Below are 22,016 nucleotides of genomic sequence, written 5' to 3' on the forward strand. Positions count from 1 at the left end.
TGACCGTTACTACTTAACGGTCAAACAGACGGAGGGACTAAATGTGTTAAAATTTGACAACATTAGTGTGTATTTTGTTGACGGCGGTAAATGGGGGACCAAAACTGAAAAACGTGCAAACTTGGGGGACTAAAACTGTAATTATCCCAATATTAGGAGATCCATGTCACCCTCTAGCTCTATATTGTATCCACCACTATCTGAAACTAATAGTCCGTTATAAATCTACTAGAATAAATAATGCGATGCATTATGCAGCGTTTCTAACAAAGTTTCAAGGAGGTGATTGTAATTACCATACTACAGGGACTTTAAATTTATTTTAGCATACCTTAGGGGTGTATGTGTAATTTACCCTAAATATTATTTATATTAGGAATAATTAATTGAAAGGACATAATTATTAATAATTTCACCATTAGCCCGCCCCCCAACCCCACCCTAACCCCACCCACTAGTACTCTATCTCTCTCCAAAAAGGCAAAAACCCTTTTCTTTCTTTCTCTCTCTATAATATCTCTCTCTCTCTCTCTGTTTGATGATCTTTTTCTCTCTCTAGAAACACTCACAAAAAGTGTGGAGCAGAAGAAGAAAGAAGAAGAAGACAAAGCTATCAGGCCTCTGCGTTGGTATTGTCGTCACATCTGCCAAATTCTCACACACAAACACGCACACGCACGCACGATAACAAACAAAAATCTCTCTCCCCCTCTCCCATAAAAATTCATCGCCTCCGGATTTTCGTCAATACTCCCCAATTGAAGAAATCTGATTGAAATCAGATACATCAATATATAGATACATACAGGATTTGTGTTGGTGTTGGTGTTGGTGTTTTGTTTTGTGGCTGTTATAGGTAGAATAATGAGGTGCAGGAAACACCCCGCCGACCTCAGCAGCAGCGTCGGCGTCTGCGCCTCCTGCCTCCGGGAGCGCCTCCTCGCTACAATGGCGGCGCAGCTGGATTTCCGGAAATCGGACGCCCAGCAACCGCCGCCGCCGCTTTCGTTTCCCCGTTCGGTTTCCCCTTATATTAACCGGCGGAAGTCGGACACCAACACCGATGCGTGGGGGCGCCAGCAGCATCAGCGCTTCTACAGTACTCCCCAGGTGGGGCCCACCGCCGGTTCCGCGGCGGTTGAATCGAAGAAGAGTAGGAGGAGCAAGGGTGGGAGATTCTCGTCTCTGTTTTTCGGTCTCTTCAGATCGAAATCGGACAAATTGGATCCGAAATCCGGCCCGATTTCGGATCCAGGGGCTTCGATCGACTCCTGCTCGGCCTCTCCGTCGTGGTTTTCCACCATCGTCCCCGGCCGCCGGAAAAAGCAGATTCGTACGTTTTCTCTCGACGAAAACTTGATCAGAGCCCAGCGGAACGCTCGCCGGAATCGAGACCGCGGGATGTCGCCGGCGAGATTCTCCGACGGAGAGGACGACGAGCATTGCCACGGCGGATCGAGTGGCTACTCGTCGGAATCGTCCCAAGGGTGGAGACAGACCCCGCGGAGGACGCCGGCCACGGCGCGGCGGGGTGGGGGAAAGGCTGGCGGGCTCAGCAGGAACATATCGGGCCTGACATTTTGCCTTAGTCCCTTGGTTCGGGCCAGCCCGAACCGTAACTGGAATCAGAAAGGAATGCCGCCGGAGGCAGCTGCCGGCGAATCTAGGGTTCAGGCGAAAGCACACCTCTCAACAACGTCGTCGTTTTACAAGAACAGGTCCCGAAAGCTCGCCGATTACAGTAGGCACTACTACAATAACAGCAACCATTGACCCATGGCGGCGACCGTTGACTTCTGACACGCCGATCATCCCATCTCATCCCGTGACACTATTTACGGTTTTGCCCCCACTCTTTTTACTTATTCTCATTCAATGTACATTTTTGCCCCCACAGTTTTCTTATATTTACTAGAAAAAGAAGAAAAGAAAAAAAAAAAAAAAAAAAAAAAAACATAAATACACAAAGTAATATTTTGGGGATTATGTTTTTTTACCCACTGTAGTAACAAATATACAATTAATACGGTCGTGTGAAATTACATTAGTGCCCCTGTAAGGCAATAGTGGATGGTATAGTGGGGATGGCGCATTTGCCCCCCATAATCGTTACACTTTTGATTGGTTTGATTTAGGTGGAGTTTTTGATTTGATTGAGTTTGGATAACACTAACTTGATTTTAGGGTTTGACTATTTTTGATTGAGTGTAATGATTGTGTCTTCTCTGTTTTATTTATGTAATTATTTATGTATATTTGTACCTATCTATTTGATTTCAAAAAAAAAAAAAAAAAAACAAACGAAAAATGTGGCAATGTAGAATGGAGATTAGTGGATGGTGGTTGTACATAGTTTATGGACAAGAAATTGGCTTGATTTGTTTTAGATGGTTCAAGAAGATTTTTAGTGCAACTAAACAATTGAACAAAGTCAAGGTGTCTTCTGTCTTATTTATTTAATTAGTTAATTAATTATGTATTAGTGTACCTATCAATTTGATTAAAAATTGAAATAATGTGGCAATGTAGAATAGAGATTAGTGGGGCACTAGTACATAGTTTATGGACAAGAAATTGGCTTTTGAAGTGGTATTTGATTGTGTTTGGATTTCTAAGGGGTTTTTTTTTTTATAAGTGTAACTAAACAATTGAACAAAGTCAATGTGTCGGTTATACTACACTAAGTGGAGCGCAACACTCTCACATTCAATGTTTTTCACAATAAGAGTTGGGGTGTGTGGGGTCATTAATTTGCAGATTCTAGCAAAATTCGCTCTCGTTCTGTTAAACAGTAGTTCTTGATTTTAAGGAGTCAAACTATGGATTTTTAACGGGTTCGGGTGGGCGTGTCTATGGCGGAATATAGTAGAATGCAATTTTCACGGGTCAAAACTCATATTAATTTAAACCTTTTTTTTATATAATATTTTTATAAATTTTACGGGAAAATATTTAGAAATTAAAATGAGTGATCAAACATAAAATCTTAAGTTAAAACCAATGTAAATAATAACATCAATGGTGAATGTCAAGAGTAAATTAACTAGTCTAAGAGTAAATTAAAGTTAATGCGTTCTAACCGAACAAATCATTAAACATAATAACTAAATCCAAAGTTTTTTAAGACAATATTTAAAATAAAATAGATAACTATCGACAAAACGAGTTATAAATATAAGTTTTGACATGTAATAGATATTTTGTTCATGTATTATATATTATTAATTTGTTAACTTCAAATATAAACAAAATAAAATCGTTTTGTATGGTTGGGCGGGACGGATTTTACGAGTATTCATTTTTTTAACCCATCTTAGACCCAAACTACGGTCTTCTCTATTTGGGACCCAATCCTTTTGATGGATCTATCCGTCCGATTTTAGCAAGTCGGATTTTCTCGAGTTTGACGGATTCAGTGGGTTGATGGATCCATATTGCTCACATCTAATAAGAATAGCTCTCGTGGTATTGAGTTTTCAAACACTCATTTGATATTTAATAGAATGTTTTAATACATAGTTTTCAAAATTTGTCGATCAATGATAAATTTAAGGGCAAATTACTGTCACCCCTGAGATATGGGCAAATTACGAAAAATCCTTCTTGTTTGGGTAATTATAACCATCCCCTCTTTTTAAATATTTTTCCATAAAATTTATGTAATTCGGTTATTTACCGATCCACATCGTATATTCAGTTCGGTAAACAGTATGAAATTTTGGCGTATCGAAATTTCGTTTCGATTTTATCGAATTAATACCAAAATTTACCTTTAGAGGGGTATTTTCGTAAAATAATACATAGTCTAGTGGAGTGACTGTAACTACACAAAGAGAAGGAGAATTTTTGTAATTTGATATAAGTCAATTGGCCGTAATTTGACCTATATTTGTATAATAAAGGTCTTAAACGAAAGTGGGATCTAATACTTAGAATGTGGAAGCTTGTAATAATTGCAAGGTGGTCAGATGAGTCTGACTGTACAGTGTTGATCTGGTGGGGTGAGTCTCCACTGTACCACACATACACCCCCACTCTGCATTTGCATTAATATCCATCTATCTAACTTCTCTACGATCCATTGATATATAACTTTATTTATTCATTTGAAATCAATAGTTTGGGTATTTGTTAATTTCAAAACCTTTTCTTTTAATTAATGTTTTAAATGGTTGAGATAAGAGGTCTTAATTGAAATGAGCTGTACTCTCACCCAATTATAAATGGTTATGGTACCACCACTTCAAATAATTTTCTTCTGAAAAATTGGTTGAGAAAACAATAAAAAACCATCTACTTTAACCTTGTAAAATATATTACTTATTCGGTGCACTTATATGGTTGAATTTAGGTAAACACGAATTTTATTGGATAATCACATTTGATTTGAGACTTTAACTTTTATAACGAATTCGAATTAATTCGATCCCAATTATCCAAACATATTACTAATTACTATTATCTAAATTTCCCGCAAGGGATGAGTTAGCAATTGGAATAAATGAGTTTGTGTTAATTAACTCAAGTTTGAATCCCATTGTCAATTGTTACTAGGTCAAACTTATCACGCATGATTTACCTAGTATGATTTGCAAACCATTATACGAGAGTGTAGCAGCCACAGAGACCCAGGGGATTTTGGGTGCGGACTAGAATATTTTTTTGGACTAAAATGGTATAAAATTTTAATTTTGAGGGGCTAAAACATATAATTAATAGATAAATAACTCAAAATATTAAAAAAAAAATAAAAAAGAGGTAAAAAAAAAAAATTCCTACAGGAACAGCCCCCAAGATATGCCTTTGGTCCGCCCCTGACAGCGCACGTAATTAGTTTACTGCAGATTCCTTCATTACGAAAAAAATCGACAAAAATCTTATGTTTTATTTGTGTATTATTTTACTCAAACTTGATTTGTTTCTTACCGAAAGTGGAATTTATGTGGATTTCAGTGAAACGTGTTCAATTTGAGGTCAAGTGTTTGACCCTAAAGATTTTTAAACATGAACACACTCTCGACAACTATGTTGACTCTATTGCATAAAGTTACATACATAATAAATAGTTGATAATTGCATTTAGACACAAGATTTATATGGTATGATTATAAAAATAAATATCTTTTGAATTTTATGAATAAAGTTTTTATTTTATTTTTCATAAGTGGGTTCTAATAGAAACCCACCTTAATTATAATGTTGGTCATACACTTTTGCTTTCTTTCTAATCATTGTTATTCCAAATCTTTCAACACAAACTATCTACTTTATTTAGTAGTTTCCCTTTTTACCCTTTTTCTCAAGGTTCTACTTTGCTATCGTTCACCCAGGGGTATTTAGTTTTGTAAAGTGGTCCTTGTCGTTTCACACGGAATACCACGTGTCCCATTCTACTCGGTTCAGAGTGTAAGCTGATGATGCTTTCGGCTGACGTTCGCCACTATTACGGGAATCGCCTTTATGATTTAACCAATAGTTCAATAGATGATTCGAACTATGAATTTACAGTTTGAGAATTTACGACTCACATGTTGATTCGTGGTCAACGGCTAACCGGTTCACGGTCAATGAACCGATGCTCTAGGGACCAGGTGAACATGTTTGCTAAAAACCTTTTGATTAATCACAAAAAGACAAAATTTAAAGTAGAATTTGGAAAATTTGGTGGGATAGTCCAAGAAAGTGGTTAAACCCTTTCATTATGAATAATGAATTAAATTAGGTACACTATTATTCTACTAAGTAATCAAAATATAGTAAAAGATGAGTGATATTATTTTAATGTTCATCACATTATTGTTCATATGGACTGTACTATTACAATAGTACATAATAGTAATGAATAATATATACTAATAACATGAGGTGAAATAATTATTTGTTATGGCAAATTACGTCCACCCCTGAGTTATCATCAAATTACGAAAACTTCCCTCCTGTTTGGGTAATTACAGCCATCTCCCTCAACTATGTATTATCTTACGGAAAACCCCTCCAAATGTAAATTTAGGGATGTTAAATCGGTAAAACCGAACCGAAATTTCGGACGCCAACATTTCATACCGTTTACCGAATTGAATATACGATTTGATTCGGTAAATAACTGAATTATATAAATATTTGTGTAAAAATATTTAAAATGAGCGGTGGCCGTAATTACCCAAACAAGAGGGGTATTTCCGTAATTTGGCCATACATCAGGGGTGACCGTAATTTGCCCTTATTTGTTATGTAGCACTATACACATTTATTGTAAGATTACATTATTGCTGGACCCCCGCCACCACTACGGCCACTCGCCGCCCGGCCGCCGCCCACATGAAATAGATTTTGTTGTCGAATTGGGAATTGTAGTTAGAGGTGAATTTGTGGTAAAATAAAATCTAGCAAATATAGGATTTCAAGTTAAGAATTAATTAATTTGTAATTTTTTAGGTAATAATTTTTTTCCTTCTTGAAATAGCTAAGATACTTCCTAACTTAATTTCCTTTTCCAATTCTGAAACAAAAACCACTCATTATATATATACATGTATCGATCGATCAGCCAAAACAAATTAATCAAACCCAAAATCAAATTCAAAAAAACATTCAAAGAAAAAGAAGCAATCATCATAAAAGCTGATGGATTCATCTTCGTCTACCGATAACGGCAAGATAAGCTACCTCTGCGCCCGCGGCTGCGGCTTCTTCGGCGCGGCGGAGAACCGCGGCCTCTGTTCCAAGTGCTACTCCGACTACATCAAAGAGACGATGATCAAATCGGTACCCGCAACAATCGGCGGCCAACGGCAGGATTTTGCCCCGCCGCCCGGCGGCAACACCCCGAGGGGAATCGCGATCGGTAAATTGATCGACGTTTCGAGAACCGGAGCAATGATGGAAGTCGACGCCGCCAACAACCCATCGGCTTCCGCTCCTCCAGCCGTGAAAAATCGGTGCGGGGTTTGCAAGAAGAAAGTGGGGTTGCTAGGGTTTGAGTGCCGGTGCGGCGGCACGTTTTGTGGGGTCCACAGGTACGCGGAGGCGCATCCGTGCCAGTTTGATTTCAGGAGCACGGGAAAGATTGCTATCGAGAAGGAAAACCCGGTTTGCAAAGCTGACAAGTTTACGGATAGGGTTTAATCGAAACCCGTAGTTTTTATTTAATTTTCCCTCAATCCTAACTTTTACTTACTCATCTAACTATGATCGTTACTCCCTCGGTTCCTAAATAAGTTTAGTTTTTTTGCCTTAGCACAAGTTTTAAGAATCTCAATAAATATGTCTTGATTATAGAAAAATAGATGTTGATAGACAAAAATACCCTTGTTTACTAATTAATGCAGAAATAGTGTTGGAGGGTTAATAAGGGTATAATTGAAAAGTACATAATAATGCAGCATTGAAATCGTAAACAGTATTCATCTTAATTTCCTCTCTTGTTTGCGAAAAGAAAAATTAAAAAAACGAAAACCAACTTTTTTTTCTAATACGAATCCTTCCGAAAATCGAACGAAAATGATAAACGCAAAATAATCTAACTGTCCAAACATGAATTTCCATCAAGTCTTTGCCATAAAAATATCCCAAAAAAAATCAAGAATCAGATACAAGAATCATGACCGGCGTCGTTATTACCACGAATTTTGTCGTTTCTCGATTTCAAATCATCCAAATAATTCTGATAAATATAAGAAGCAAATCCCCAAATAGCCATAAGCATAGCAATTATCTTCACCCCGTTCATACTATCGTGAAATATCACCACCGAAGCAAGAGGAGTAACAGCCAACGAAAGGGTACTTATGACATTCGAAAAAAGAGACGAAACCACAAAAATCAAACCAACAACACCGACTGAACATACCTGCCACGCGACAGCTGTCCAAACCAAAGTCATTACGTAAGAAACTCTCCCCGATGTGAAATTACCCATTTCTCCCTGCAAACTCCTCCACTCCCCGCTAGCGAAAAGGCCCACAATAGCAACACAAGTCGCCACAATCGCCGTGTAAATCTGCATCTCGAGCACAATCGAAAAAGTTTCTTTCTTTAGAACCTTCTCAAAAGTCAACTGCATTAGAGACAGCAAAAGGGAGTACAGTGCAGAAGCTGCAAGTGCCGTAACAATTCCGATTATATATTTACGCTTAGATACCCCTAAAGGTTTGTCCGAGTCGTCGTTTATAGCAAGAAGGGCGGCGGATAAAGAGAGAATCACCACGGAATTAAATATTAAAGCGGTGAACTTTTGACTGTTTAAGAAGTAGGAAAAAATCGCGTTGAACGCCAATTGTGTGGCGCAGATGAGAGAATAAGTCGAAGCGGATAGATACAAAAGGGCGATGGAATAGAGCATGTTATCACCTGCAATTAGGACGCCTATGACGAAATAAATCGTGCAAAGAACAAGAATCGAAGGTGGGGGTGATGAACTAGGGGGCTCGTTTTTCGAGCGGAGGAAAAAATACGGGATTAGAAGAATCGGGAAGGCGGCCGTTTGGACAAGTGTGGCTAGCCATTTACTATTGCCGCCTTTGTCGTAATAGAATCTTCCTAAAAGAACCGCTGCAGCTTGACCGACTATGAGAAAAGTTATGTTGAGAACAACCAAGATCCACCAGTGCGTTCGTTTTAGCTTATGAAGTGGATGTTGATAAAGCCCGTCTTTTTCCATAACGGGTTCTTGAATATCTGTAGAGTGGAAAAGTGGGCCCGTTAGATTAGCTTAGTGTAAAGACAATGTAATAGAGAAAAACATCGAAAGTATATGTGTAATGACATAAGACAACGAAAGTTTGGATCCAGAAAGACGAAATTTATCAACAATTGACGAGGATAAAAGCAAAAGCAACTCGGGCGAAAATCCTGCGCGATTTGTTTCATAAACAAGATCCTAAATCTTAAAGCATATATACTAACACCTAAAAAAACACGTAAAACTACAAACTTCCCGATTCTTACGAAATCTACATCAAGAATCGACTATTCGCATCAAACCCATTGATAGATGTAACAAGTCAGTTGTTAAAACGCATTCTCTTACGATCGAAAAGTTCAATTTTACCAGATTTATTACAGTCGAATGTTGGTTAAACAGACTTACAGTCCTAAAATCCACCACAAGTAAACACTAATTTAAATGTTCGATATGCGAATTTGCGACAAGCAAGACAATAATTCACTATAACTCAAACTAATCTTCAATAATCATAAAATATTTAATACTAAATTTGAATTAATCAGAGACTGTCATAATAACCTGAAAACAGATTCCTATCAATTATCAAACACTTTGTCATCTGTATCATATTCTACCAAATAAACTACTGATTTTAAACAAACATCAATTTAAGGAAACGCCATGAAATATTACAAGTAATTACTGCAACAAAAAAAAAAATTAAAAAGAAAAACAACAACAAATTACAGGTATTTTGAGCTACTGAGGAACGTAGAAATACCTGGCATGATTCGAAGATGGGTTCCAGAAAAAGAAAAATTAAAACCCAGAGAAAAGGGCGAATTCCCAGACTATGCGGGGGAAAAGAGAGATTCAGAGAAAATTGAGGGATTTGCGTATAATTTCAGAGAGTTTTGAAGGGAAACAATGGAGGTGATGAAGTTATACGCACTTCAAAATTTGTATCTAATGGGGTTTCGCTTTTTTGATTTTTCCACACACACAAATAATGAAAGCAAATATCACTTGATGCATCATATATTCATTATTAGAATTAATTAATATTAATTAATATTTTTTTTTCTGATAAATTGTTATTATTTTCTTTTATTTCTCAAAAAAAAATATTGTTTTTGCTTTTTTTTATTTTCTCTTGGTAGCATGTCAATTTAAGCTTCAATTAGCATTGGTTTCTAATTGGCAAGAATAAATTAATCAATTATTTTTAATGGTGCCATGATTCTTTGCTTTTTAATAAATATTGGTACTATGATTTATCATATTTGGTTGGTTGTTATGAAAATCGGTGCGAGCGAGCGAGCGATTTATAACCGGCCTCGCTTTTTATGGGCTTTATTGAACCAAACTTGCCTAGTGGGTCAGTATAATTGGAATTGTTCCCGATCACGAATGAAAAGACTTGTTTCAAAATCGGGACAAAGTTTCTATTTCTTAATCATCTATAATATAAAATACGTAACACTATTGATTTTTCGAAAACTTAAAATCGGATCAAGAGTCAAATTTTAATTAATATTCCATTTCCACTAAAAAATGTAAATCGAAACTTTTGGAATTCAGAATGACAAATACTTTTTTCCAAAATTGATGATATCTGAATCGGAACCGATGAAATTGTGAAATTTTGTTCCAAATTCCAACATAATTTTGCGTGAGTAATCTTTGAGATAAAAAGTCTTACTTACCCCCCCCCCCCAAAAAAAAAAAAGTCAAACTATCCATTATGAGTTGTGACAATTAATAGTCCTAAATTAGTGGGATTATTGAGTGGCAATTATCATAATTAGTAGATAATTGAATGGTTGGGCCCGGCCCACAACTCGAACCGGTAGCAAAATCGTAATTGAAATTTGCTTTCATCGGAAGGTGGGAGGAAATTCAAATCCTAATGGCTAATACCATTTGCATTTGCATTTGCATTTGCAATATCATTGTTGTTTATTGCATTTGCAAGAAGTGTAATTTATACACAAATGTTATCCAGACCCTGCATACGATTTCTTGATGTCATTCATACTTAGATGGATTGTTACATCATAAGAATACAGATGAAAATCGAACTGAGATAGTTCGATCAAACATAATAGCTCGATAAAAAATCGACAAATCCAAACAATCACATAATCAACTCTCTCGTTTACATCCATAATCATATGAATACATATCCAATAAACGCATACTTAGGGGGTCGGTGAAGAAGAAAAATAAACAACACCGAAAGGAACAAAACTAACTACAGTCTCAATGACTACGAATACGCCAAAATGGTACATACGTAAGATGAGAAAAACACACACAGTAGAGAGTGAAACAACAACGACAATCTACTACTATATCCCGATTTAAAAGTACTCTTGACAAATCACAACCAGAATCGATCCGCTATCAAATAACAAGAACTTTCTACAGATGCATATATTTTTTTGTCCCGACCAAAAAATACGATAGAACCACAAAAAAAAAAAAAAAAATCGAGGCTCGTTTTTTTTTCTTTTTTTTTGAATTAATTAGCAGGCACATCCTCCAGACTGCTGTTGTGACTGAGATCCGTTTGCGTTGCTAGATTTGAGGTTCACGTCCACCATATCTTCTTGCTTTGTTGATGATAAAGTTTCCATTCCTGGCAAAGCTGCAGCAATCTTCCTAAACAAGGCCTGAAAAAATAAAAAAATAAGTCATGCAAAGCTCAAATTCTATTAAGCCTTGTTTGGATGGGGACTTTGATGTTTGGTAAACCCAATAATTTTCCCGGTCGACCCGGAAAATATTATTTTATTGGAAAATAATAGAATTGGGTATTCGTTAGATTATTTAATCTTATCTTAGGAACTAAACGAGGCCTAGTGAGATTGTAACGATCTTATTTTGGTTAATGCCATTGTGGCAACCAAACTACCTTATTGGTTACTTTATCATGTGGTGGTGCAGACAGCAACATCAAAATACGAGGTAGTTAAAATGGGGCTATATATTAGTTGACTAAAAAAAGGATGAGAAGATTGTATAGTTGTCCATCATATAACTAATGAAAATTGGAGAAGGTGGTGATTTGTACCAAATTGATTATCATACGAGAAAATATTGCAGTGTATTTACCTTAATATTGAAACCGGCCTTTGCACTAGTTTCGATAAACATGACGTTGAGATCACGAGCTTTAGCCTCTCCTTCCTCTATTGAAACTTGCCTGCAATTAGGCACCGTAAATTGGTTGAGTAAGAGCAGAATATAATTATCTTCTGTTTATTATACCAACTCTTATCCCTTACCTGCAATTATGGCTAACATAACAAACTAATGTAAAAGGTTGAAATCAAACACATACTCTAATACTCTACGACCCCGCTTCAATGCTAAAGTACCCTGCTTCCAATCTTTTCCCATTTTTTTTCTTTCAAATAATCGCTCTTCATAAAAAGTTACAAAACTTGTTTTTGCATCGGCCATTTCATAATCCCAGTAAGAATCAAACTTTGATATTGCTCAATAAATTCTAATGTTTGCAGCCTTGCAACAACATAGTCAAAAACTTGTTATTTCGACCCAACAGGTACAAATTAGGTGTGTGGTGATTTGTTCACCAATCTATTCAACACAACTGGTGAGGTTTTTCTAACCGGGTTTCTCTCTTATTCACTATAAAGTGCATAGTATAAAACTGAAAAATAAAACAAGCAAAACTAATAGTTTATTGAGATAAATCGCTATAACTTATGTGGAAAAACCGAGCATAAATAAGAGCAGAAACTAGAAATAATTACCTCTTATCCACCAAATCAGTTTTGTTGCCAACTAGGACGATAATAACATCACTTCCTCTCTCAGTACGAACCTCCTCGATCCACTTTGAAGTGTTAAGAAACGATTGTCTACCTAATAGCCAGTGAAATATCATAAATACCAAAAAAATTACCAATACTGCAAAATTTAGCCTAGCTGGACATTGGAAGAAGCTAAAAAAAACTCTTCTATATGAAATTAGAACGAAATCTAGGAAAACCAGACGACATCCTCAGAGGGGAAGTAAAATATTAATTTGCTTAAATTACATTACAAAGAGATAAAATCTTACTTGCAACATCAAATACTATGACAGCAACTGAGGAGTCCCTTATATAGCTCGGGATGAGACTCCTAAACCTTTCTTGACCAGCAGTATCCCTGAACACACAAGATAAAAAGATTACTCATCAAAAAAATAACTTGGAAACAGTAACTGAGAATTCGGAGAACAGCAAAACAAAGAGCACTAGATAGAGTCATTGCTCTTTATCAGACAGTGGGAAATAACCCAACAAAATTTTGGCACTGCCACAATTGTTTTTATAAAAAAAATATTTACTTATAATTAGGTTCGCTATTAATCATGCTGATCTATTCAGTTAAAAAAGAAAAAAAGAAATATAGATTAACAGAAAAAGAGTTTCTGATGTGCTGTAGTCTGTAGATAATACGAGTCTTCCTATCTATAGTTCCAAGCCTCACAAGGCGGTCACATCACGTTATCAAAGATTTCTAGAGTAGATTTTCTTGCAACCTATTTCAACGAGAATGTAAAGCATAAAATATATATCTGAGCATATATATCTGAGCAAGCGTGTGTAGTTTCATTTCTGTCGAGAATTTGTATCTTACCACAGCTGCAAACGTACAGTTCTGTCTTCAAGGTACATCGTCTTGGATAGGAAATCAATACCAATAGTAGCCTGAAAACAACATCAATGTCAAACATAAATAGAAATCCGAACGCATTTTCCATTAAATTTAATTATTTTCAATGCCTTTGTTTTAGTTCATGAGAGGGTGGATCGAAATACTAAGAGCCAGACCAAGCAATAATAGATCAGAAACCAAACAAACAAAATGTTGCACATAACATATCATAGATATTCCATTATTTTAAGCAACTTCTGAATCGAACACATAAACGCTTGCAACTGCATACTTTGCAAGTTCAGCCTCCGAACAGCGGATTACAACGATCGTGAATTCTAGGCTCAACTTAAATTCAAGGTTCAAAATTAACACATTTTAATTTCAATAAACAAATCATAATTATCACATTCAATTGAAGGTTTATCGATCCTATTTGAAAAATCAAACTACAAAAAGTCAACTCGAAATGTTCCTTTTCGAAAAATCACACCAAATAACAACAATCAGGAACCAGATCCGTACTCATTGCATTATTCTTTTCAAAACAATGTAAAATTCAAAAAAAAATTAAAAATATTAAACTGCAACTCCAGAAAACGAATTGATCGCTCACCTGATAAGTGTTGTCGAATTTGTCGTACATAAACCGAGTGATGATACTGGTTTTCCCGACGGATTGATCGCCGAGGAACACTAATTTGTACTTGGCAAGCGCCGACACCGGAGCCATCACTCAAAATTAACTCGATTAAATTACGAAACCGGATCGGGGCGTTCAGAATCGGATCGGTTGCTGTTTTTTTTCCGACGGAAAGTTCACGATCTCGCCGGAAAAAAGGAAATCGGAGAACTGCCGGAGAAATCGATGATGCGAGAAAAATTTTGTATATTGTTTGCGCGTTTTGTTGATTTGGAAATGAGAGGGATTTGCTAAATCACTAAATACTACTGTGCTATTAACGTGTTCCTTCTGCGCGTGAAGCAACTGTGAAAATATTATATAATAAATTATTATTACTAATTATTATTATTAAAAAAAGAAAAAAAGAAAAATACAAACAGAAGGGTTGGCGGAAGCTGCTGCTGAGTGCGGATACCGGTGGTGGCGGTCGTCGGTCGACTATGTGGAAATGTTAATCCAAATTATTATTAAATTATTGGACGAAATTGCCCCCATTGTGATTAATAGTAATTTGTATTAAGCGTATTTTTTTTAATATATTCTTTTTATTATGGGGTCATTAGCAATAAACCCCTCATGTAGATAATAAATGGTGATATGTCCAACCCTTAAATCTTTCTTTGTGATAAACCCCTAGAATTTGTATTTCCAATTCTACCCTTATGTCAATTAGCATAATTAGTCTCAATTATTCCTTTTTTTTCTCTCTTTCCATAACAATAATCTAATTCCTAAAAAATCTACTTCCAAATTTCTAAAATTTGCTACCAAATAAAAAAAAAAGGATTTTTTTATTTTTTTATTTTGTATTATTTTCGGATTTTATAGCCATTTTTTTATTATTTTTTATTTTGTATTATTTTCGGATTTTATAGCCATTTTTTATTATTTTTTTATTTTTTAATATTTTAATATTTTTTTAATAAAAAATATTTTTTTTTAATTTTTTTTAAACAAAAAATTGATAATTTTTTTTCTCGACAGATTTACAACTCCGAATATGACTATAGTTGAATATGGCTATTATGTGACTACGCTGTGTATAACATTGTAATTAACATATTGTAGAATCATAATTATTAATATAACAGTAAGAATATGACTATTATGTGAATGTGACTGTGTTTTGTAAAACATTATATTTAACAAACAGTAGAAGCATGAATATGACTATTATGTGACTACAGTTTGTATAACAGACTGAACAGGATTAACAGTAAGAATATGACTATTATGTGAATGTGACTGTGCTTTGTAAAACATTATAATTAACAGACAGTAGAAGCATGAATATGACTATTATGTGACTACAGTTTGTATAACAGACTGAACAGGACAGTGGGAATATGACTATTATGTGACTAGGTTCTGCGTAATATGACTACAAGTAATCAGCACTTGAAAAAACTTGCAATATTAACAGCAAAATACATTGCAAAAAGAAAAAAAAAATGACTACGAAAAAACAAAAATAACTAATGTGATCCTTCAACAATGGCCATCGAACATGTTTTTTTGTTGCGGTATCCAACTCGGTTGCACCGACTGCACTTAATCTTCCGTTTGATCTTCTCTGTTAAATATGACTACACTGTTGAACATATGCAGCACTACAAAAAAAAAGGACAAATATAACTAAGTTGTTAAACATGACTACTCTGTCAAATGTGACTACTCTGTAAAATACATTGCACTACAACCGACTAATCTCGTAATTCTGTTAGATTCTATATATTTGATCATCTTCAATCATCATAATTTTAATTTGGAATAACGAGTTAAAAGAAAGAAAAAAAAATGGATTGATAAAAGAATTAGCCATTTGGCCGGTGTTTTGCCTTGTTAACAACATTAAATTGTTAATCTAATCTTATGACTCAATTTTGCGATGATTATGGTAGATCCTGACATGCTGGAAGTTGGAAATGGTGGGATGACAACGGAAGAATACCGGTCATATTTCAGCATATGGGCATTAGTGAAAGTAAGTGATATAGTAGTAGAGTTGATAAGTGAATTTTTTTTTTTCCAGGTTGAGTCATGACTAGTCTAACATGCATGCATTATAAATGTTTTCATGTGTGGGGAATCAGGCTCCTCTGATAATCGGGTGCGATATTCGGTCAATGGACAAAACGACACTGGCACTACCAAGCAATAAGGAAGTTATTGCGGTCAACCAGGGTAAGCAAATTCAAGATTGAGCAAAACACTAGCTAATAGAATACAGTTGGACCAATATAATTCATCCTGACATTGTTTGCTGTGGATAACAGATAAACTTGGTATTCAAGGGAAAAAGATTAAGATGGAGACTTGGAGGTAACACCTGCTGCTGAAACTAATTCAATTCAATTCAATTCAATATTATTTAGCATATGGTTTTCCAGATCTAAACATTCAGAATATGCAGAATAACACAAATATTAATAAAATCCAGAATAATTGAAAATCAATGTATGCGTTCATAACAAACAAATAATAGAACTGAAAATCCAGATCCATAACATATTCTATTGCTAGTTCGACAATTAATTCGAGAAAAATAAAAAAATAAAATTTACCAATTAATATAGTATATATTGGTATTCCGCGTTGAGAGAAGGAAAATCTCCATCTAGAAATCCGACAGAAGCAGCAACAAGGTGGGGGAGGGGAGGCGCCGCCGCCAATTGTACCAGGCGTCGATGTGGTGGTGTTCGACGAGAGGGGAGTCGATCTCCAACATCAGCGGAGGAGGGCCTCCTGCAACGGGTTTCGGCCGGCGGCGTTTGAAGGGTGACTCCGGCGGCGGCCTACAGATGTGAAGAAGAAGGAAAAGGAAAAAAAAGAAGAAAAAGAAAAAAAAAGAAAAAAAACTGTGAGCGAGAGAACGAAAGAGGGAGAGAGCGAGAGAATGAAATTGAGGGAGAAATAAAATTGTATTATATTAAAAACCTAACACATAGGGGCACTTTAGTCTTATCATGGCTGGTAAGGGGGTCTCACTAATTTAGATTGGAATGTGGGTTATGAGAAAAGTCTTTAAAGTCAATTGGGTTTAGTTCAAATTATTTTCTAAATAAGGGGTGTATTGCATATTTCCCCTTTTATTATTGATAAATGAACCGGGCCGGGCCCAACCCATAAACAATGTAAAACTCTTGTCTAGGCCCCCCATGGTCTTAAATACTAGGGCTGGAAAATAATTACCGCGACCGAATATCACGGTATACCTACTAAACAATACCGAAAAATTGCCGAAACTTCGGTAACCATTACATTTGGTACGGTAGTAGTACCGTACCACTATTATACGGTACGGTAGTGGTATTGTATTTCAGTACTATGGGAATACCGTACCGTACCACAAATTTGAATTTTATAATTTAATTAATGTATATTTATTGGTTAATAATTAACTAAAACTAAAATTACTACATAAAAATAAATAGGTCGAAACTTAAAAAAGTTAAAATATAGTTCTTAAAAAATTATGAGAAAACATTGAAGTTTAGTGCAACAAAAAAACGTGCATCCCATTTGGTTTTCACTGAAATAATAGAGCTGCAAATTGAGATTGAAAAAAAAGATCATGACTCTAGTAATCTTATTTTGCAAGGTGTCACTAAATCAATGAAGTTAAAGTTTGATAAATATTGAAGGAGCTTTGAAAAATTGAATAAGATTATATGAATAGCCAATGTTTTTGTTTAAAGTATTGTGTTTTTATAAAGATCATCTTCAAAGTATAATAAATTAAAATTAACGGTAGAGTACCATATACCGATATACCGTACCGAAAGTAACGGTAGACCGAATAACGGTATACCGCACTTGTTGGTACGGTAACGGTATCGAATTTTTCAATCCCATATAATTCGGTAGGTACACGATATTGATCAAAATATTCGGCAACCGTACCGAAACCACCCCTATTAAATACTGTTATAAAATTATATATATTGAGCCCAATTTTATTTTAGAGGTCACCTCCTAAAGCAAGGTCAAATTACAAAATAACCACTTTTGTTTGGGTAATTAAAATCAATTCCTTGAACTATATATTGTCTTACACGTTTACCCTTATGGTGTCAAATTTACCTACTGAAAGATGAATTATTTTGTAAGAAAAATATAACTCAGAGAATAGTTATAATTACCCATACACGAGGGTTTTTTTTTCTCGCAATCTGTCCTTATCTCATAGGGACGGCGTAATTTAAAAGTTATATATAATAGGGTAATTAGCACTTAACCCTCTCGAGTTACAAGCTTTTGCAGATGACCCATTGTGCTCGTAATATAAGCACATAATCCCCTTATGGTTTACGGGTAGCTTCCATTAGTTTTTCCGCCAAACTTAACCGCATGTGTCAAACTTCAAGGGGGTCGTCTGCAAAAGATATACTTTGATGTGTGACACATGCGGTTAAGTTTGCCGGAAAAACAAACAGAAGTTACCTCGATTATCTACAAGGGGGTTTTATGCTGATATTACAAGTATAAGGGGTTTAAGCGTTATTTACCCTATATAATAGGGTCTAATTCAATTAAATATATTTTTTTTAAATTTTCAATTACAGTTTTTATGTATCAATTTCACCCCTGGCTGATCTAGAAACCCTCGAATAAAGCAAGTCCAGAAGAAATCACCTCAAACCCCAACACTCAGCAATTTGCATTCTGAGCATTTCTCCCACAGATTAATTGCAGCAAAAGAATGGCATCGGCGTGGAGATTCACCGAACTCCGCCACCTACGAATCCCCGTTTCAAGGGCCCTAAACCTAAACGGATCCCGTTCGACGGCCGTCCGATCAATGTCGTCGCACGGCGACGATCACCTCGACAAGCAGGAGGTTGTTGACCGAGTCCTCGATGTAATCAAGAGCTTCCCCAAAGTCGATCCCTCTAAGGTTATTCATCTTAATTTTCGTGTTTATTTTTTTTTATCAGGAAATTTCTGTTTTTTCGCAAATTACATTTGTCTCCGATTTATTTGTATCGGAGGTGTGATTATCTGTGTCTGGATTGGGAGAATTAATGAGATTAATTTGAAGAGGTGGCGATTTACGATTGTTTTCGAGTTCATCTTCCGTGGCTTGCTAATTGCAGATGTTTAGATAGAAATTGGTGTTTTTAAGAAGCATTATTTTGCAATAAAGGTTTCGTCTTTGTTTCTTAGCACAATTATTTTTTCCGTTCGGACGATTAAAGGGGACTATGAAAGTGAACGAAAAGCGAAATATTTACATGTTTTCGGTAATAATAGAAGTTGACACGAACGTGTCTTATTATGCTAGAGGATGTGCAAAATGTCATACGATGTTGACGGGAATGAAGTACGAGTGAGTGTTCTTTAACTCGTAGATGCGAATACTAGTGGGTACTCGACTCGAGTTACGACATTTAGTTCCCTCCTTTTTCTACTACTTCCATCTGAAACGGAGAAAAGTTGTTAGCTACAACGTTTCATGAATCTAAAAGCAGCTTATTTTAATGGGATTCATTGATGTTGAAGTAATTCAAACCTCGTATTTATGTACTTTGGATGAGTTTTCTCATTTCTTTTCAGGACTTTGCTTAAGAATTAGAGTGATTTAAAAAAAAAACGTTGCCGTGGTTTGTCGTAATTTCTCTAGACTTGTCATAAGTTCAAAAGTTATCATTAATGAAACGTAATTCTTCTGTAGAATGAAATCGAGAAGATTTCATTTAATCACAGGTTTTGTATAGTAAATGAATTTGAACCCAATTTCCACGAGAGTTTCACTGTAAGTACAATGCCTGTCTCGTAATTAAACAAGTTTCCATTTTTATGCAGCTTTAAATCCGTGTCCTTTTCTTTTAATTAGAGATAAAATTACAAGAGATGGGGTTATATTCTTATATTCGTCCCAGCATTTTGGAGAACTGTATTTTGTGTTTATTTGATTGAGCCGATTTCGTCGTTAAATCCGTGTCCTTTGCTTTTAATTAGAGATAAAATTACAAGAGATGGGGTTATATTTTTATATTCGTCCCAGCATTTTGCAGAACTGTATTTTGTGTTTATTTGATTGAACCGATTTCGTCATATTTCGTATTGAAAAATGTGCAGGTTACCCCGGATGTTCATTTTCAGAATGATCTAGGATTGGACAGCTTAGACACTGTGGAGATTGTGATGGCTATTGAGGAAGAATTTAAGCTCGAAATTCCCGATAAGGAGGCTGATAAGATCGACTCTTGTCCTCTTGCAATCGAGTATGTCTATAACCACCCAATGTCCAGCTAAGTTCTGCAGCACATTTTTCGGGTTTTTTTTTTTTTTTTTTTAATTTATTTTAATGCAATTAGACGTTTTTATCCAGTCATTGCTTGACTGTGTGATGTTGTAGAAATTTGATCCCAGGATGGGAAATAATTTGGGGATTCTTTGATTAAAAGAACCCCCGATCATGCGGGATTTAATAATTACTTTGACTAATTACTTTTGCAAATATGTCTCGACTCTCGAGGTTTTTTTGTCTTTTTTTAATAATTAGGTCAAATCTCATGGATAATACTTATAATTAACCCTATATTGAATTGAACATTATTCATACTCTAAAAGGAACATATTTGTTCAAGAAGCATAATGAATTAGTGAATGTTTTCTTGGTTACAATCGCACACACACACACACACACACCCATACATGTGTGTGTGTGTGTGTATTGTGTGTGTGTGTGTGTGTGTGTGTGTTTGTGTATACACGTGTACGGTGAGATTCTACTCGGTGGCATACGAATTTCCTCTTTCATTAGAATATCAGGAAGTGATACACTTACAATTACACACACATACACACACTAGTACTAATATATAACTGCAGAACATAAACACAAACATACACATCTTTACACCGAACACAAGATAATTATATACACACCAGTACTTACCTAGGACAAAACAAAACAAAAACAACCTGATCAAGATCCTGTCTGAAGCAAACGCATAACACTAAGCGCCACAGCCGAGAGCTGAAACACGTCATCGTTCCTCTCGCTCAACGGCGAGTCGACACCCGTCCTCCCCTCCTTAAACCCATCCTCGCAGGTAGTGGAAGCATCCATAATCGAGCTTATCGCCACATTAGCATCGTCAAACCGTTTATTATTATAATATTTCATGGCCTTTTCCACCGAAGGGATCGAATCAGAGTAAAGCTCTAAGCAATCGCTAAGGCACCGTCTGACGTAAGAATCCAACTTCTTGTTCTTCAAGAGTTGTGTGATGTGGCGACGAGTGTCGGTTATGTTGTGGCTGAGTAAACGAACGGAGATTGTGCCTAGGCCTCGTAGGGTGGCACACCGGCTGGCGGCAGCCGCCTGGAGGGAGGTTGTGCAGAAGGTGTAGTTTATGTTTGGATCGTTTTTCGAGAGGGTTTTGCAGGTGGTGTTTATTAGGTTTTCGCCTTTTGTGGCTTGGATTATGATCAAGATTGTGATTGTTATTATGGTTGGATGAGATAACAGAAAAAAGGGCTTCATTTTTTTTTCTTTTCTTGAAGGTGGGGTGGGGGGAGTGGGGGTGGTGTGGTGTGGTTTTAATGGAGAAATATATGGGTTTTATATAGGCAAGAGGTGGGCTTGTGTGCAGTTATGAGAAAAATGATTGTAAATTTGAAGTGTTGCTAAGAGTGATGATTGCTCAATCAGACAAATAAATCAAAACTCTGATTTATTGTTTCTTGTTTGAGAATGAAGATGGCGAATTTATTTTCTATGATAGGTCATGCCTTTTAAGGATAAATCCCATTTTCTCAAAACTACTCGTAATTTCGAACTCACGAAACTCTTGTTAAGTTTTCGTGTTTTATCGGTACGACATTCTTTAGCATCCTTTCAAATATTCCGATCGAAATCAGCATAATTAAAAAAAAATGTAGCTATTTTCACCTCTAGATAGAAATGTACTTCTGACAGTGGTGTGGTGCAAGTACAACACAAATTTCTTGCAGTTAGAAGTATATAATATAGAGTATATA

General features: G+C 35.8%; 7 protein-coding genes and 1 long non-coding RNA gene across 9 annotated transcripts; 4 read left to right on the forward strand and 4 right to left on the reverse strand.

The window, feature by feature from the left end:
• Window positions 1-477: 477 nt before the first annotated feature.
• On the forward strand, window positions 478-2,231 carry LOC105954800 (uncharacterized). The gene has a single exon (XM_012978481.2). It carries the CDS (start codon window positions 865-867, stop codon window positions 1,771-1,773), a length of 909 nt encoding a protein of 302 aa, XP_012833935.2. The 5' UTR covers window positions 478-864; the 3' UTR covers window positions 1,774-2,231.
• A 4,393-nt stretch (window positions 2,232-6,624) lies between these two features.
• LOC105954743 (zinc finger A20 and AN1 domain-containing stress-associated protein 10) lies at window positions 6,625-7,125 on the forward strand. Its single transcript, XM_012978425.2, has one exon. The coding sequence runs from the start codon at window positions 6,625-6,627 to the stop codon at window positions 7,123-7,125; it is 501 nt and encodes a 166-aa protein (XP_012833879.1).
• Window positions 7,126-7,347: 222 nt separating this feature from the next.
• Window positions 7,348-9,677, reverse strand: LOC105954802 (putative purine permease 11). Its single transcript, XM_012978483.2, has 2 exons — window positions 9,447-9,677; window positions 7,348-8,676 (listed from the first exon to the last, which is right to left on the reverse strand). The coding sequence occupies exons 1-2, from the start codon at window positions 9,451-9,453 to the stop codon at window positions 7,586-7,588; spliced, it is 1,098 nt and encodes a 365-aa protein (XP_012833937.2). The 5' UTR covers window positions 9,454-9,677; the 3' UTR covers window positions 7,348-7,585.
• Window positions 9,678-10,785: 1,108 nt separating this feature from the next.
• LOC105954803 (ras-related protein RABH1b) lies at window positions 10,786-14,432 on the reverse strand. Of its 2 annotated transcripts, XM_088813014.1 has the most exons (7): window positions 14,403-14,432; window positions 13,956-14,327; window positions 13,322-13,392; window positions 12,759-12,847; window positions 12,448-12,559; window positions 11,783-11,873; window positions 10,786-11,340 (listed from the first exon to the last, which is right to left on the reverse strand). In XM_088813014.1, the coding sequence occupies exons 2-7, from the start codon at window positions 14,070-14,072 to the stop codon at window positions 11,194-11,196; spliced, it is 627 nt and encodes a 208-aa protein (XP_088669140.1). In that variant the 5' UTR covers window positions 14,073-14,327; window positions 14,403-14,432; the 3' UTR covers window positions 10,786-11,193. The 2 variants fall into 2 exon arrangements, with proteins under 2 accessions (XP_088669140.1, XP_012833939.1); XM_012978485.2 differs by lacking the exon at window positions 14,403-14,432 and having other exon boundaries at window positions 13,956-14,371.
• Window positions 14,433-15,415: 983 nt separating this feature from the next.
• On the reverse strand, window positions 15,416-16,686 carry LOC148772457 (uncharacterized). The gene is made up of 2 exons (XR_016030113.1): window positions 16,589-16,686; window positions 15,416-15,634 (listed from the first exon to the last, which is right to left on the reverse strand). It is a non-coding gene; the product is annotated as an uncharacterized LOC148772457 (long non-coding RNA).
• Window positions 15,808-16,635, forward strand: LOC148772458 (alpha-galactosidase 2-like). Its single transcript, XM_088815077.1, has 3 exons — window positions 15,808-16,008; window positions 16,118-16,208; window positions 16,301-16,635. Exons 1-3 carry the CDS (start codon window positions 15,913-15,915, stop codon window positions 16,348-16,350), a joined length of 237 nt encoding a protein of 78 aa, XP_088671203.1. The 5' UTR covers window positions 15,808-15,912; the 3' UTR covers window positions 16,351-16,635.
• Window positions 16,687-18,590: 1,904 nt separating the features above from the next.
• LOC105954807 (acyl carrier protein 1, mitochondrial) lies at window positions 18,591-20,474 on the forward strand. The gene is made up of 2 exons (XM_012978488.2): window positions 18,591-18,921; window positions 20,106-20,474. Exons 1-2 carry the CDS (start codon window positions 18,727-18,729, stop codon window positions 20,280-20,282), a joined length of 372 nt encoding a protein of 123 aa, XP_012833942.1. The 5' UTR covers window positions 18,591-18,726; the 3' UTR covers window positions 20,283-20,474.
• Window positions 20,475-20,766: 292 nt separating this feature from the next.
• LOC105954804 (putative invertase inhibitor) lies at window positions 20,767-21,597 on the reverse strand. Its single transcript, XM_012978486.2, has one exon. It carries the CDS (start codon window positions 21,517-21,519, stop codon window positions 20,959-20,961), a length of 561 nt encoding a protein of 186 aa, XP_012833940.2. The 5' UTR covers window positions 21,520-21,597; the 3' UTR covers window positions 20,767-20,958.
• Between the last annotated feature and the right edge of the window lie 419 nt (window positions 21,598-22,016).

This window comes from Erythranthe guttata, chromosome 2, assembly GCF_056151865.1.
Source record: "Erythranthe guttata isolate IM_541 chromosome 2, IM_541, whole genome shotgun sequence".
NCBI lineage: Eukaryota > Viridiplantae > Streptophyta > Magnoliopsida > Lamiales > Phrymaceae > Erythranthe > Erythranthe guttata.